The following is a 17497-nucleotide window of genomic DNA, read 5'->3' on the forward strand; positions in this document are numbered from 1 at the left end:
GACCTACACTGTATAATACCACCCACGCTCGGAACACTGTGCCGCTCAACGCTGACCTTGAACGCATGAGCAGTACGTTGTGCATATCTGTATGCTTGCGACGGAGTCTAGGTACTTTTGTGTGGTATGTATCCTTTCTTGTGTGCGCGCGTGCGTGTGTACACAGTATGCATGTGCTGCATGTGGAGTGCATGTATCCGTGTGTATATTGTCTATAGAGTTTGTTTGTTGGTGAGACGACATGTGAGTCTGTTTTCAGGATCTGCTGGCCGGAGGGGTATAATCTTTCCTGCCTGTCTGTTTAGCCACTGCTCCAATGAGCACTCTAATGGCCCCCGGTTTAATTCAGCAGTTAAAATGATGAATGACACAAACAGGCCACGCTAAACCCAGTTAAACTTGTGCGGATAAGAAACAAATTGTAGTATTTTGTTTTTCCCCACCCAGGCCATCAGGATATCGTGTTCCCTGACTCCCCCCTCTGCTTCCATCCTGTACATTGCTATACATTAACATTTATTCATTTTGGATTTTGCTGCCATTATATGCAGTCATTACTTGCAGTAAGTCTTGCACCACGGACACACATGCAGTACAGTATGTCGCGGATTGCGAGTTTCCTTGGGTTCCGACTCCGGTAGCGCCTTAAGACGGGTTTGATGTCCACTCCCGAGGAACTGCATGTGGGATGTTAGTGGTGGATCAACTCTTAATTCCCAAAGCCCTTTTACTTACAGGCCCTGATCTGACATCATCCATGTTTGAGCCGAGTTTTATCACGGCAGCTCCATCTGGACCGACAGACAAAGGCAGTAGCCTGAGGCTTCGTACACACATAAAGAACAACTGTTCTGTGCTCTGCCTGTGTTCCATGGCCGCCTCAATGCTTTTTCCAATGGAAGTCACGTGGTTTGACCAAACACTTGTGTTTGATTGCCCCCCCCCCCCTCCCCTCAATGAAACACACGTGTTTGGTCAAACTATGTGACTTCCATTGGAAAAGCATTGGGGCGGCCATGAAACACTGCAGGCAGACCACAGAACATTTGTTCTTTATGTGTGTACGAAGCCGCAGAGTTAGGGCCGATTCATACTCCTATTTTAGAGCCGAATAAAAGTCGGTTCGGCGCTGTAGAGCCTACAATTTGACGTCATTTGAGGTTCGGGGGGGGGGGGGGGGGGGGGGGGGGGGGGGTACCGTCCTAAAGTCGGCTCTTCGGTGCTACTGAAAATTTCTGACGAGCCGAAATCATTTCGGCACTACAGCACCGAAACAGCCGTAACATAGGAGTATGAATCGGCCCTTACCGAGAGACGTATGGTCAGTATGGTCAGAGACGTACGGTCAGTATGTACTGACCGTGTATGTGTCTGACCGTGACCATGTACTTACAGTTAGTATGTATCTGATCTGGACCGACAGACAGAGGCAGTAGCCTGAGGGAACGGAGAGACGAACCACTACTTACTTATAGATCCACTATAAGTAAGTTTACAATTAGTTGCATGCTGAAAATAGACGATCTACAAGCCTACACTCTCCTTCTCCGCTCCCTCCATTGGCTACCGAGGTCCCTGCCTGCACAGAATACAAAACTCTGATGCTGGCATTCAAAGCAACCAAAGGTATATGGCACCGCGAGACATGGCCAAAGCACAAACATTGAGAACCCCTGGTCTAGTGGTTAGGTCTAGTGGTTAAGATGTTGGACTTTTGGCCCAGGCCGTAGCGTAACGGTCTGGGCACCGGACTGGTGATCCAGTCGCGGTGTGCCGCGGGTTCGACTCCCGGACCCGACACGGCCTTTACCGCATGTCATCCCCCCATCTCTCTCCCGTTTCCTGTCAGCCTACTATCTGTCCCTTAAAAAATCAATAAAAGGCGTAAGCCGCAAAAAATATCTTAAAAAAAAAAAGATGTTGGACTTTCACGGGGGAGGCCTGAGTTCGAATCCCGGGCGTTACACATGCACAGGCTCAACTTATGTAACTTAAATTAAATAGCACTTTATGTAGTGTATAAACTTAAAGTTTCCTTAGAAAGATATTCCAGGTTCTTAAGCTTACGTAGGATTCATGATGACTTTTTTATGTTTTGATGTATTTCCATGTTTTTTGTTCTTGCTTATTATAAATCGCTCTGGATTAAGAGCCTAAGGCTAAGATGCCTAATTTGTAAATTGGAATTAACCATCTCTGTGACTTCATCGAGACAGAGACAGAAATGAACCGAGGTCTCTACATTTTCTCTGTATCTCCCACTCTATCTCTCTCTCTCCTTTCTCTGTTCTCATCACGATGACAAGACTACTGAGCTGTCAGCGATCAGTTTTTATTGAAGTAAATCTGTTCACTGCTGCGATACAAGATGTTTAAATAGCCACACATACTGTACGCGTGCGTGCGTGTGTATGTGTCTTCATAGAGATGTGCAATTCTGGAATGTTCCCGTTATAATTCATCCGTATGACGATGGCCAGCGGTTAAACGCTCGTTATATTTTTCTGTTTATAAGCGCAGTAATTGCCCAGGTCAACCTGTCCTCTTTCTCCTCCATATATGGAGGACTGTGATAGCTGAGGTTAGGTGATGGAATGTACAGAGATATTATACAGTATTATGTATAGGTAGACTTGTGTGTGTGTGTGTGTGTGCCTTTTATTTTTTACTATTTTGAAATACATGTTGTGAGCTTATAAATTGGCTAATTGAACTATTCCAAAATGTAAAAAAATTAAATTAAATAGTAAATCAAGGTAGTACTTTATTGTTACAGGTGAGGTACATAAGAGTAAAACTTATTTTTGTTTGGCTTCCTTCAGACAGCAGCATAGATAGCATAACATTCAAAACAACTAAACCATAGCAAGCACAGCAAACAAAGAATAAAGAGTGCCAGAAAGAGCATTCAAAGAGTTAAGAAATAGTAACATACTGTATGTACACATCAGTGTTGTTTTCGTCGACTAAAACTAAGACGAAAAATGTTCGTCGACTACCTTTTTTCACTGACAAAAATGAATGGAAACTAAATGAAAATTAAGCTACGATGACTAAAACTAAGACTAAATATACTGACAATTTTGTTGACAAATAAAAACTAGACTAAAATGTTAGGAAGGGACTAGTGGACAAGAGATCCAGTATAAGTAATTTTACACTTTGGTTGCTGCGACGCGTTGTGAGCTTGTAGATCGGCTATTTTCAGCAATTGTAAAAACGCTCATTACGACGGCATCAAGGCCCGCCAAAATACATTTTAGTCAACTAAATCAACTGTAGATTTAGTTGACTAAAATCTTATGACGTTTAGTCGAATAAAACTAGACTAACACTAAGACATTGCAGGTGACTAAAATATGACACAAACTAAATGAAGTTTCAGTCCAAAGACTATGACTAAACTAAAATAGAAATTTGCTGCCAAAAACAACACTGGTACACATGTGCGTCAACGCACAAAACAACCTGTCTTTTCTACACAATACATAGATTTCCATCTACAGTACGAAAGAGTGTTCGCTGAAGGGGTCCTGACTGAGGGAGCACTCCAGGATGAAAGGATGGCCCTCAGGAGGAATTGGAAAGGACCACGGTTATCATGAAACAATCATATGGACGACAGCAAAGAGACATTGGGTAAGAGTGGAACAGAAAGGGCCAACAGAACGTGGAAAGATGGGGGCGAAGAAACAGAAATAAATTGCGTATAGAAGGGAACCAGGAGAGTGGATTATGATGGCAGCTTTCTAGTCCTGGAAATGACATGAGAGATATGGAACAGGGGGAGGGGAGACATAAACAGGTTTATGAAGGGGAAACAGGAAATGAGCAGACTTGACGAGCGTAAGGTGAAGTCCATGATCTTACCATGATCTCATTTACTGTACATGTATACGGTAATATGCTGGACCGTACCAGCATATTACTGTACATTTACATTAATATGCTGGACCGTACCAGCCTACGGCCCCTTTAACCCATTTCGACCGAGACCGATTCTACAAATGTCTTCTAAATCCTGACAGTTTTCTGAAAAACCCTAGGTTTCTATGTCAGTGGTTCTCAAACATTTTCATGTCAAGGATCCCGGACATTATTATGTAATTGGCCGCCGACCCCCATCTGAAAATATGTTGTTCCAGAGACCTCCCCAGAAGCAAAGATTTGAGTTAAAAACGTTCGCTCTGAAAGAATATATAGTATATTCAAAGATTTGCGCCACATTTTCAGACCTACAAGCTCTTAGTGTGGCACTCAGTGCCACGCTATGAGCTTCTAGATCTGCAATTTTTCAATAACTAAAGCATAACAGAATTCTTAAAACACCAAAAGGGGTTCCCGCCCGAAATGGGTTAACCACTTAAGCCATATTATGTTTTTTGTCGTATGACAATAGCAAAACTATCCGATCTACAAGCTCGCAACGCGTCATGTTATATGATGCTGTCTCGTGATTTCTGAGCATGTTGATTTAACTCTTATTTTATTCATTTATTTACCACGTTTATTCATGTATTCATGTATGTGCCGATAATGACATGCCCAAAATTGGGATGGCGCAGGTTCAAAGTACCGCAGGTTTAAAAGTACCGCAGGCCAAAGTACAGTATTAAAGTGATATTGTTTTTGTTAAAGACCTGTTAATTACAGTAGCTCTATTCTCATAATGATCATATAGAGTGTTTAGTAGCAGGGCGGGGGTCTCCCTGTCTCTCTAATAATTTAGTAAACAGAAAACGCATTTTCAGGTCAGGATACTAGGTTTATATCCAATTGGAAGTGATAACTCATACAGGATACAGGATACAGTGTCGCAGGTTCGAGTCCCGATCCAGACGACCTTTGCTGCGTGTCACTCCCCATCTCCTGTCTACACTATATGAAATAACAACCCGATCGATCGCACGGAAAATAGTATATATGAACGAAGTTGTAATTCCCGGCCTAGATAAACGACTTAAAGACATAAAAGTCCGTAATAGATAGATAGAAAGTCAGCATAATAGAATATATTTCACTGCATTCCGCGGTGGATCAGGGGTAAAGTGGCCGGATGGTAACCGCAAGGTTGCCAGTTCGAATATGTGCTCGTTCCCATGTCAGAGATGGTGTGTGACCCCCAGCCGTGTGTTTCATTTTTCTCTTTCAGGCTGGGCAGAGTGCAGAGCCTGTCCTGCTCTTTCTGCTCTCCTGCACAGATAAGCCTGAGCAGGAAACGACGACTAGACCTCAAACACTGGCTCCCTAAACAGACATATATGGGCTTTGCGGCATGTGTATACCCGCCCGGCCGGCCGGCCGGCGCATATACTGGTGGAGACAGACTGGAGGAGGAGAGGTTTGCACAGCTCGTATAGTCACGATGCAAACAAAACTTTTTTTATTGGGTTACCAACGTTTCGGCAACAAAATGCCTTCTGCAGGGTGTGCAGATCATGTTATCAAGTTTGTCTCCCGTGGTCAGCAGCACCTCCCCACTATTGGTGTGCACTCCTACCTTTTTGTTTGCTTTGATGCTACCAGTACTCGCATATCATCATCATTTTCCGACCACGGTCGAGATCCTGGATTTCACAATGCCTCGCCAGACTTTCCGGTCCTTCATTGCCATCCCCAGTTCCTGCTTAGTGATGCCTGTGTCCCTAGCGATGACATCAGGGAACGACAGTTTTCTACCTCTGGTCTGCTTTGAGGCAGGACTCCAGAGAAGAAGGGAAAGATATAACCTCATTGTCAGCTCTGTAGCAGTGGCCGGCACTTTTCGATCGGACCAGTGAAGAAACACAGGGAAGGTTGCCGTATATTAGATTAGTCGATGGGTAGCTCTTCCAAGACAGATTTTGCGCTCTCATTATAGAAGGTGCCATCCAACCGTTTCTCTAGTTTCTTTTAAAGTGTCCATGTCTCGGAGCCATAGAGTAGAATCGGCTCAACGGTCGTCCTAAATATTTTTTACTTTTAACATTACTTACTAAGCTGGGATGACCAGATCTTATGCATGTCATTGCAGGCTGACCAGGCCATACCCTTCCTAGTTTGAAAGTCCTTTTGGGAAGAAGATACTGTATAATATGAAGTTGCCCAAATGCTTCATCGACCTGTTTCAGAGGAACAGAGGGACGCCTATACTGGCCTGCATAGATTGTAGATTTAACCCATTTTGGTGTTAGCATTATGTTATGCTTTAGCTATTCAAAAATAGCAGATCTACAAGCTCATAGCGCACCACAGAGTGGCGCGCTACAAGCTTGTAGGGCTGCTATTTTTGAAAAATCAAAGAACGACTAACATAGAAACGTATAGCTTTTTCAGAAAACTGTCAGGATGTAGAAGACATTTTTAGAATCTGATCTCAGGTCAAACATTTTCAGGGTTAAAGCCAGATTTACACTTCCTTGTACAATGGAGTCGCACAGTGATAGCTGATCTACGATACATTGTTCTACAAGCTCTTATATCGGCCTTTTCTTTTGGCACCGTTGTATGACGGAGTATGATGTAAGCAATACATACAGCAAATATAGTCCGATGGTCTCATTGGTACTCTGTACTGTACGTATTGCAACGTACGCCCCACATAACAGGCACTCCATTGTAAGTCACATGAGGATCTCATTTGGCTTTTGGTGTGTGTTGGTCACAGCAACACAAATGTGCAGTCCCCTCTATTAATGTTTAATTTGATAGATATATGGCGTGCATGTTTAATTTGGTGCATGCCAGTGTCTGTCAGCCCAGCGAGATGCTTTTCATTAACCAAAGCCATTACCCTCTATTCCAGCTCGCATGTTAGCTCAGATAGATTGCCAAATTAAATATGCATTGAACTCGAAGTCAATCCAGAAGAGTGTTAAAAGATGATAACTACGTTCTTGCCAGATATGATTGATGCTCATTAGTTTTATTTGCAAGCTACTTCTTATGCTTTGATGTGTTGGTGTGTCATGACTGATGACTCATGCAATGTTTACTGCAGTATAAACCACAGCATTGTTTCTTCAAACAGCAGATAAATTAACTTGACCCATTTCATTTTAGACCTGAGGACGATATTCTACAAATGTCTTCTAAGTTTTCTGAAAAACCATATGTTTCTACAGTATGTCAGTCGTTCTCAAACAATTTCATGTCAAGGACGACCCCCAAAAATATATGTAATTGGCCAGCCGACCCCCATCTGAAAATATGTTGTTCCAGGGACCCCCCCCACCAGAAGCAAAGATTTGAGTTAAAAACGTTCGCTCTGGCCCAGGCCGTAGCGTAACGGTCTGGGCACCGGACTGGTGATCCAGTCGCGGTGTGCCGCGGGTTCGACTCCCGGACCCGACACGGCCTTTACCGCATGTCATCCCCCCATCTCTCTCCCGTTTCCTGTCAGCCTACTGTCTGTCCCTTAAAAAATCAATAAAAGGCGTAAGCCGCAAAAAAAAAAAAAAAAAAAAAAAAAAAAAAAAAAACGTTCGCTCTGAAAGAATATATATTCAAAGATTTGCGCCACATTTTCACGATTTTTCTAAAATAGCAGATCTACAAGCTCGTAGCGTGGCACTAGTGGTAAGAAAAACCCGCCCACCAGTGACATCATCGTTAGGCTGATTTTCTTTTTTAACAAGAATTTCTTAAAAATAAATATTTAGCTCCGGTTCGGCCTCTATCCTTTTATCACTCTTTTAGACACAGACTGAGTAGACAACAATGGTGGTATTTTATCATGAACATTTAGTGTGGACCAATAATATGGGTTGAAAAGTGGTGAAGTGGTCCTTTAGTACATACCTTCCAGGTCCATGCTGGTGTTATGCTGCCATCTGGTGGTGAAACAGGCTCAGTGAACACAGCCTATGGCTACATTTCACAGCGCACCCTTTCATGACGACGAGGGGGCCCAGGAAATAATTCCCAATGATTTTCCCCATAGACAAACCATGTTCAACCCATATTCGGCACAAACAAGGGACTACATTCTTTTCGCTCCTATATGCCACCAAAATGTGGAACGCCCTACCAACAGTCATTAAGACATGTGAATCCCTTGACTCCTTCAAAACCGCTCTCAAAGGGCACCCACGGACGGCTGCAAGTCGAAACTGGCCTCCGTAAAATCTGAATCCCCCCACCCCTTTTCCCCCCTCACTGTATATTTGTACGTCTCTAATTGTTATGATGATTTGAAATTGAACAATGTGGACCCTCTTGTAAACAAGTGTAATGCTGTTATGTCGTCCACTCACAGTTAACAGTCTTTGTATCGAGTTGTGCTTGAAATTTGCTGTAATTCTGCAAACTGTTAATAAATACTTAAATCAATCAATCAATCAATCAATCATTTAATCAATCAAACGTCTCAGAAAGTATTTATTTAAAGACCTGTAAGCATCGGCGGACAAACTTAAAGACAACTGTTTTTGTGACAAATCATGACAACAAATATTTTATTTTATGTTTTAGTTTTTTCATATTAAGGCCTAGGCCTACTGCATATTCGTACGTCATTAAACGCTCTGATTAATTGAAAAATTATTGCTTATTTCTGTCTACATTGCTTGACAACGGGAGGACTAAGCGGAGACGGAAACGGTCGTTGGTGTCATGTGCATAGACCGGATGTGAGCTCTGATCAGCAAATAGACACCAGAGCTGCTGTGACCACCGCCCTGGTGGTGCCTGGCTGTGATTGGTGCAGACGGAGGAGGCGGTGCCTCTCCGTCAGGAAGTAGGAGCAACAGTCACGTTATTCCAGTTAAAGAACGGAGTGTTTTTAAACAACATCTACATCTGTGGAGTCACCTGATCTATCAAATCTATAAATCTATCAATAGATCGATCCTGTGTGAGATCAACATGTCTGCGAGGAATCCTGGAATCAACCTGGGTAACATTTTACTGTTTTTACATTTAGTGTTTACATGTTTTAGAAGTTGCCCTACTTAACTATCCCCGACTACCTCACAGGAGTGCAAAGACTCAACTTATGTAACTTATAAAATGTTATGTAGACATGTAGACTCTATAGTTTAATTATATAGATATTCCACATTCCATTCTTAGTTTACTGATGATCCTAGATGACTATTTCTATCATGTATGTGATCATTGTGATGTGTCCCCATGTGTTGTTCTTGCTTACTTTAAATCACTGGATTAATGACTACAATGTCAATTGTAAAATCATCCAAACCTCTTTGATCTCACCGACCGATACAATATATGAAAGATGCACGTTGTTACAATAAGATTATGAAGTCTATGCGTTTACATGTAAACATAGATGTACATGTCAAATGGCATATCTAACAAACTTGTGATGTCATAATGTCAGTAAAGATTGCCCACCTGCCCCTGGCAGCTAAATAAAACACTAAGGGTTGCCCACCTGCCCCTGGAATCTAAATAAAACACTAAGGGTTGCCCACCTGCCCCTGGCAGTTAAATACAACACTAAGGGTTGCCCACCTGCCCCTGGCAGCTAAATAAAACACTAAGGGTTGCCCACCTGCCCCTGGCAGCTAAATAAAACACCAAGGGTTGCCCACCTGCCCCTGGAAGCTAAATACAACACTAAGGGTTGCCCACCTGCCCCTGGAAGCTAAATACAACACTAAGGGTTGCCCACCTGCCCCTGGAAGCTAAATACAACACTAAGGGTTGCCCACATGCCCCTGGCAGCTAAATAAAACACTAAGGGTTGCCCACCTGCCACTGGCAGCTAAATACAACACTAAGGGTTGCCCACCTGCCCCTGGCAGCTAAATAAAACACTAAGGGTCGCCCACCTGCCCCTGACAGCTAAATAAAACACTAAGGGTCGCCCACCTGCCCCTGACAGCTAAATAAAACACTAAGGGTTGCCCACCTGCCCCTGGCAGCTAAATAAAACACTAAGGGTTGCCCACCTGCCCCTGGCAGCTAAATAAAACACTAAGGGTTGCCCACCTGCCTCTCCATGTCTGTCTCAGACATTCGAGTTTGAGTCCTCTCTCTCTTTCTGACAGTGAACTCTCTCTCTCTCTGTATGTCTATGTCTCTCTACCAGACCTGCAGTGGGTGTCAAGGGTCAGAGTGAACTCTCAGGCCGTGTTGAAAAGAGCTCAACAGATTGAAGGACGGAAAATCAACAAGAAGCAGTGGCAGGTAAATGAGTAACTACGGCCCCTGGTGGACTGTATGAGTAACTGCTGGACTGTTTGTCTGCTGTGATGCAATGTTTGATTTGATGAGAATATTTAACCGCGTTAGAGCAGGACAGGACGGGTTGTTCTGAACCCGTTTAGACCTGAGGACGATTCTACTAAATGTCTTCTAAATCACGACAGTTTTCTGAAAAACCTCATGTTTCTGTATCGGTGGTTCTCACACCATTTCATAATGCTTAAAACACCAAAAGGGGTTCCTGCCCAGAATCGGTTAAGGTCTGTCAGTTTCACTGTTTCACATTGAAGTCGACCATTAATTATTGTTTTTTTATGTATGTTAATATTTTTATATTATATTATATTTAATGTGGTGTAGGTTTCTGTCACTCATTACATGTTATGGTCCACAACTCCACATTCATTGTCACACCAATAGTTGTGATCAATGATTCTTTATAGTGATGTGAGATTAATCTGCAAACACATCGGTATCGGCCGATTGTAGTTGTTTTTAGATTAATTGGCATTGGTTCGATTAATCATTCAGACCGATCAATTAATCGGTCTGATTAATCGCTCTGTCTTTACTGATAAACAAGCCCAAAATAAGGTTTATATGTGACCATTAACACCCTATATAAGGTTAATATGTGACCATTAACACCCTATATAAGGTTAATATGTGACCATTAACACCCTATATAAGGTTAATATGTGACCATTAACACCCTATATAAGGTTAATATGTGACCATTAACACCCTATATAAGGTTTATATGTGACCATTAACACCCTATATAAGGTTTATATGTGTCCATTAACACCCTATATAAGGTTTATATCTGACCATTAACACCCTATATAAGGTTTATATGTGACCATTAACACCCTATATAAGGTTAATATGTGACCATTAACACCCTATATAATAGAGATGCGCCGATCGATCGGCCACCGATCATGATCGGCCGATCATGCCTGTATCGGATCGGATCGGATTCTCAAAATAAATCAAAATTGCCGATCAAAATGCCCGATCAAAACAGACAGTGGGACAGTGGCAAGTCTCCTTTAAGGGGGCGCCTGTTTTTGCAGCTCCGGTCGCTGTTGAGAGCTTGTAGATCCGTCTGTTTGCTGCGCAGCCAGGGAAAAAATAAGAAATAAGTTACAGGTGGAGATGAAGTGAAGTTGGAACGGACAAGCAGATGCAAGCTATTAGCTTGGCTTGTTAGCTTGAAGCTAACATCACAACCACTGGCTGCTGGTGACAGTGTTTTAGCCACAGCAACATGTAGCCTGCCCCCCCAAGTCTCCTCCTCCCCGGAGCGCAGTTCGCTACACGTTGAGAGATTGTAGATCTGTCTATTTTTGCAGCGCTGGTGTCGGGGTTCGTTCACGTTGTCAATAAAAAAATGAATTAGATTAAAGGCGGAGATGAAGTTCAGTGGGTTGAATCAGTAGCTACACGCTAATCTAAGCACTAAGCTAACGATCAGCGAGCCTATACAGTATACAAGTGCTAACACTAGCAGCCTGCTTTTTATTTTAGTCTGTACAGTGAAATGTTCAGTTGTCTGTGTCCGTGCACTGAACATGTACGGTATGTTATTATTATTATATTTTTGTATTTGATGAAAGAAGAAAGCTACAGTTTACTCTCCAAGTTGTTTCTAAGACAGTGGTTCCAAAACCTTTTCACCCCCCAAATTGACACTGATCAGCCCACAGACCCCCATTTGAAAAGATATGCCAGGGACCCCCATAAGAAGATTGTAGCAGTGATTCTCAAATTTCTCCACCAGTTTAATTTCAAGGACCCCCAGTTTGACTACGAACCCCCATTTAATGCCACTTCTATCTCTGAGACCCCAATTTATATTGTAAAATCAATGTTAAGTGTTAACCCAAATGGGTCCATTTGGTTCCAAACTATCCTTTTAGCTGGGGACCCCCTGGAACTCCCTCAAGGACCCCTGGGGGTCCACGGACCCCACTTTGGGAACCACTGCATTTTGAGTCTCTACAGTTTACTCTGTAACCTCCAAGTTGTCTCTAAGAGAGTCTAGAGTGAAATATTGCATGTTGCCTCAGCTTGCAAAAACACTTTCTCATCTCCTAATTTTTATACTTACAATGTCAATGATGTGTAAGAAGAGTACAGTAGAAAATACAGTAAGTATATATGCTACACAATGGAAAAAAAATATGGATTTCACGACGCTGTGATCGGTATCGGTAATATCGGTATCGGCCTATACTGTTTCCAGTGATCGGTGATCGGTGATCGGTGATCGGCCCCAAAAAACCTGATCGGAGCATCTCTACTATATAAGGTTAATATGTGACCATTAACACCCTATATAAGGTTTATATGTGACCATTAACACCCTATATAAGGTTTATATGTGACCATTAACACCCTATATAAGGTTAATATGTGACCATTAACACCCTATATAAGGTTTATATGTGACCATTAACACCCTATATAAGGTTAATATGTGACCATTAACACCCTATATAAGGTTTATATGTGACCATTAACACCCTATATAAGGTTAATATGTGACCATTAACACCCATATAAGGTTTATAATATGTGACCATTAACACCCTATATAAGGTCTATATGTGACCATTAACACCCTATATAAGGTTAATATGTGACCATTAACACCCATATAAGGTTTATAATATGTGACCATACCATTAACAACCCATTTAAGGCAACATTTGCAACAATCTTGAATCCATTCCAAGCAACCTTTGCACAGAAATCACTACTTGGGCTAAAAACGCTGACAGCCGTCCGTCATCACACATGTTTATTTAGCTGCAGTGTGTCCTGTGTCCACTAGGGGGCGTGGCTGTGTGTATTTAGCTGCAGTGTGTCATGTCTCCACCAGGCGGCGTGGCTGCTCAGGGCCGTGACCTGCATTGACCTCACCACGCTGGCTGGAGACGACACTCCGTCCAATGTCCACCGGCTGTGTCTGAAAGCCTCACAGCCCATTGGTCCAGAGCTGCTGGACAGCATGGACATGAAGGACAGAGGTAAGGCAGCCAGCCCATTGGTCCATGTCTCAAAGCTTCACAGCCCCATTGGTCCATGTCTCAAAGCCTCACTGACCATTGGTCCAGAGCTGCTCTGACTGGCTGCTCTATAGTCTGGGCTGCGTTCCGTCAATCTGTTTTGTCACTTCTCGACTCGTCTGGCCAGCCAATCAGGAGGAAGACAGTCACCTGAACCTGTTGATGATGTCATCAGCCAGCGCCACTCTCTGTCCATGTTTTACTCTTATGTCATCATCCAGCGCCACCACTCTGTCCATGCTTTAATCTGATGTCATCATCCAGCGTCACCACTCTGTCCATCTCATTCCGGCCAATCACAATTTGTCTTCACACTTTTCTGTCTTCAACTTTTTATCTCGATATGTACTTTGCTCAGCCAATCAAATCATCGCTAAAATTCACACAAAGCTAGGCATAGGAGCAAAAAACTGCCGGCTGTGTGGGGTGAGTTTAGTGAACGATAAGGGGACGTCGCAGGACAACAGCAGTAGCTGTGTGGGGTGAGTTTAGTGAACGATAAGGGGACGTCGCAGGACAACAGCAGTAGCTGTGTGGGGTGAGTTTAGTGAACGATAAGGGGACGTCGCAGGACAACAGCAGTAGCTGTGTGGGGTGAGTTTAGTGAACGATAAGGGGACGTCGCAGGACAACAGCAGTAGCTGTGTGGGGTGAGTTTAGTGAACGATAAGGGGACGTCGCAGGACAACAGCAGTAGCTGTGTGGGGTGAGTTTAGTGAACGATAAGGGGACGTCGCAGGACAACAGCAGTAGCTGTGTGGGGTGAGTTTAGTGAACGATAAGGGGACGTCGCAGGGCAACAGCAGTCGAACATCATATAAAAGAAAAAAGGAAATGTTATTTTTATTCATAATGATTTTATGCGAAAAATAATTGCGATCAGGTCATCATCGTTATGCACTAATCATGCTATTGTGTGTGTGTGTGTGTGTGTTTGCACGTGTGTGCGTGCGTGGGTGTGTGCCTGCGTGTGTGCATACGTGCGTGCGCGTGTTTGTGTGTGTGTGTGTGTGCGTGCTCAGGCATCACCACTGCAGCAGTGTGTGTGTATCCTTCTCGAGTGGCAGACGCCGTCAGATCACTGAAAGCAGCCAACTCCAGTCTGCCTGTGGCCTCTGGTAATAGATTACACTGTTAGATTACATTTACTGTAACTATAATACACTGTTTAGACTACATTTACTGTACCTCCTCAGGTAATTAGATTACACTGTTAGACTACATTTACTGTAACTATAATAATAATAGTAGTAGTAATAAAACACATTTAACTCTTTGCGTAGTGGCTACGGGGTTCCCTGCTGGTCAGACTCCACTGAAGAGTCGCATCGAGGAGGTTCGCTCTGCAGTCCAAGACGGAGCGTCTGAGATCGACATCGTTATCAACAGAACGCTGGCTCTGACTGGACAGTGGGCAGGTAACAACACTGGCTCTGATTGGACAGTGGACAGGTAACAACACTGGCTCTGATTGGATGATAATAACGGTTTCTGATTGGATAATACAACAATAACGGCTTTCTGTGGTAACGGGCGGGATTGTCCCGTCCAAATGAACGTATGAATAAATAAATGCGACTTCCTGTGTGGTGTCATGTGACTTCCTGTCCGCAGCCGTGTACGACGAGCTGCGTCAGTTCCGAGAGGCGTGTGGCCACGCCCACATGAAGAGCATCCTGGCCGTCGGCGAGCTGGGAACGTTTACTAATGTCTACAAGGCCAGCCTGGTGGCCATGATGGCTGGTGAGTTCTCTGGGATCGTTTACTAATGTCTACAAGGCCAGCCTGGTGGCCATGATGGCTGGTGAGTTCTCTGGGATCGTTTACTAATGTCTACAAGGCTCTACAAAGCTCTCCTTCCGTCAGATTGTTTTAATCCATTTAGACTTGAGGACTATTCTACAAATAATCTTCTAAATCCGGACAGTTTTCTGAAAAAAACCTCATGTTTCTATATGAGTGGTTCCCAAACATGTTCATGTCAAGGACCCTCATTAACATTTGAACATTATTGCTTATAGCAGCTTTAATAACATTAATGATGAGACTAATTCAGTTCATCTATGATTGATTGAGTGATTGATTGATTGATTGATTGACAGGTTCTGACTTCATCAAGACGTCCACAGGGAAGGAGTCGGTCAACGCGACATATCCCGTAGCCATAGTGATGGTCAGAGCAATACGAGACTACTACCTGTCTACTGGCCACAAGGTACCTGTCTGTCTGTCTGTCTGTCTGTCTGTGTCTGTCCGTCCGTCCGTCCGTCTGTCTGTCTGTCTGCCGGTCTGTCCACAAGTCTTTAGCACGTTTTAGCCTATTTTATTTGATAAGATGTGTCACACATCTCATCAAATAATACTGACGTCTCATCAAATAAAACTATCATTATTATATTATTATATTACCTGCAGGTTGGTTTTCAGCCAGCAGGGGGTATTGGTAGTAGTAGTAGTTTTAATAATAGTAGTAGTAGTGGTATTTATATTATTGTATTGTTATTGCAGGTTGGTTTTAAGCCAGCAGGGGGCATCCGCACAGCCAAGGAGTCTCTGGTTTGGCTCACGCTGATGAAGGAGGAGCTTGGAGACGAGTGGCTCCGCCCACATCTGTTCCGCCTGGGCGCCAGCAGCCTATTGGCTGACATCGAGAGGCAGGTGGGTTTCTATTGGCTGACACAGAGAGGCAGGTGGGATTCTATTGGCTGACAGTTTCTGGGTTTCTGAGGCAGTGGTTTTCAACCAGGGGTCCTTGAGAGGGTGCTGGGGACCACCAGGAGTCCTTGAGGGGGTTCCAGGTGGTCCCCATGTGGTCTGGGGACCTCCAGGGGTCCTTGAGGGGGTTCCAGGTGGTCCCCATGTGGTCTGGGGACCACCTGGGGTCCTTGAGGGGGTTCCAGGTGGTCCCCATGTGGTCTGGGGACCACCAGGGGTCCTTGAGGCGGTTCCAGGTGGTCCCCACCTAAGTTGGTAACCGAATGGATCTTTAACTCTTGAGCTATTATCTATTATTATTACTTATATCGCTTTCAACAAGTGCGTCTGCACGTGCATGTATGTGTGTGTGTGCGTGCGTGCGTGTTATTGATTGTCCACCACAGATCTACCACCACGTGACTGGACAGTATGCAGCCTATCACGACCTCCCCATGGCTTGAAGATGGGGAAGTGCTTCCAGTCCACGTGAAGAACAACCAGCATCGATGTCAGATCACCGTTTGTGAGGTTTTTGAATCAGTGGGTTTGCAGATCAGTGCTATTGAACACATTGGATTGGCGCTCGGCCAGATTAATCCAAATCACGGAGATTTACGGCAATGGCGGAGAAACGGTTAACAGTAATTAGAATTAGAATAATGTTCTAATAAAGGTGTATTAATATTTCTGCATATTATACTAGAGTGTTGTAGAGATGATGCTATTGATGCTTCCCCTGCATAACCCGTGTTACGCGCATTTAATCCAAGTTTTGATACTGCGTAATACGCTAAACCCGTTATCTAATGTGTGTTAATTCGCCGTTCTTTTTATAATAAAAAAGAAAGAGCGGATTTGCCACGGACCTGGTGACGAGGCCGTCGTGTTATGACGACGAAATCGGAAATCGAGCCATGCTCTGGGCTGCTAGGGCTTCTGGGAAAATGAGTTCAATGCAAGTGAACAGTGGGGGTTTGTTTGGACTACAACATGCTGTGTTCGTCTCACATCGTAATGGCGGCATGTTTTTCTCATCAACAACTAACCATGGGTCTATGTATTATTTCCGGCAGATTTTTGCCGATGAAAGCTGCAAATACTTTACAGTTATGCTCCAAAGGTAATGAGACACTCTAGGCAGCGTAGATAGGATGAATTTAAAGCCCCAAAAGTGTTAATACACTATGCATTTACATAATGTATTATAGGTGAATTGTATGTATTAAATAATTGTTGTAATATTCCTAATAAATTATCTAACATTCCTGGTGAGTTGACGTCAATGATTATGTTATTAAAACTGTTTATTACTGTTTATTACTGTTATTATTATTTTAGATTTTAAACACCATTCTTTTTTTTACTTTATAGCAGATCTACAAGCTCACAGCGTGTCACTTGGTGCTGCGCCATGAGCTTGTAGATCTGCTATTTTTGTATTTGTTTTTAAGCGAATATATTTAACTCAAATCTTTGCTTCTGGCGGTCCATGGATGGAACAACATATTTTCAGATGAGTTCCACTGGAACCCGTTGAGCAAACCATCTTCTTCAAATAAACACCAATCAAT

General features: G+C 43.4%; 1 protein-coding gene across 1 annotated transcript; it reads left to right on the forward strand.

Moving 5' to 3' along the window:
* Window positions 1–8706: 8706 nt before the first annotated feature.
* dera (deoxyribose-phosphate aldolase (putative)) lies at window positions 8707–17174 on the forward strand. The gene is made up of 9 exons (XM_083794542.1): window positions 8707–8875; window positions 10037–10134; window positions 13043–13190; window positions 14252–14347; window positions 14513–14647; window positions 14844–14972; window positions 15332–15444; window positions 15738–15887; window positions 16331–17174. The coding sequence occupies exons 1-9, from the start codon at window positions 8845–8847 to the stop codon at window positions 16385–16387; spliced, it is 957 nt and encodes a 318-aa protein (XP_083650668.1). The 5' UTR covers window positions 8707–8844; the 3' UTR covers window positions 16388–17174.
* The last annotated feature ends 323 nt before the right edge of the window (window positions 17175–17497 follow it).

This window comes from Protomyctophum parallelum (genome assembly GCF_964188405.1).
Source record: "Protomyctophum parallelum genome assembly, chromosome: 22".
NCBI classification, from domain to species: domain Eukaryota; kingdom Metazoa; phylum Chordata; class Actinopteri; order Myctophiformes; family Myctophidae; genus Protomyctophum; species Protomyctophum parallelum.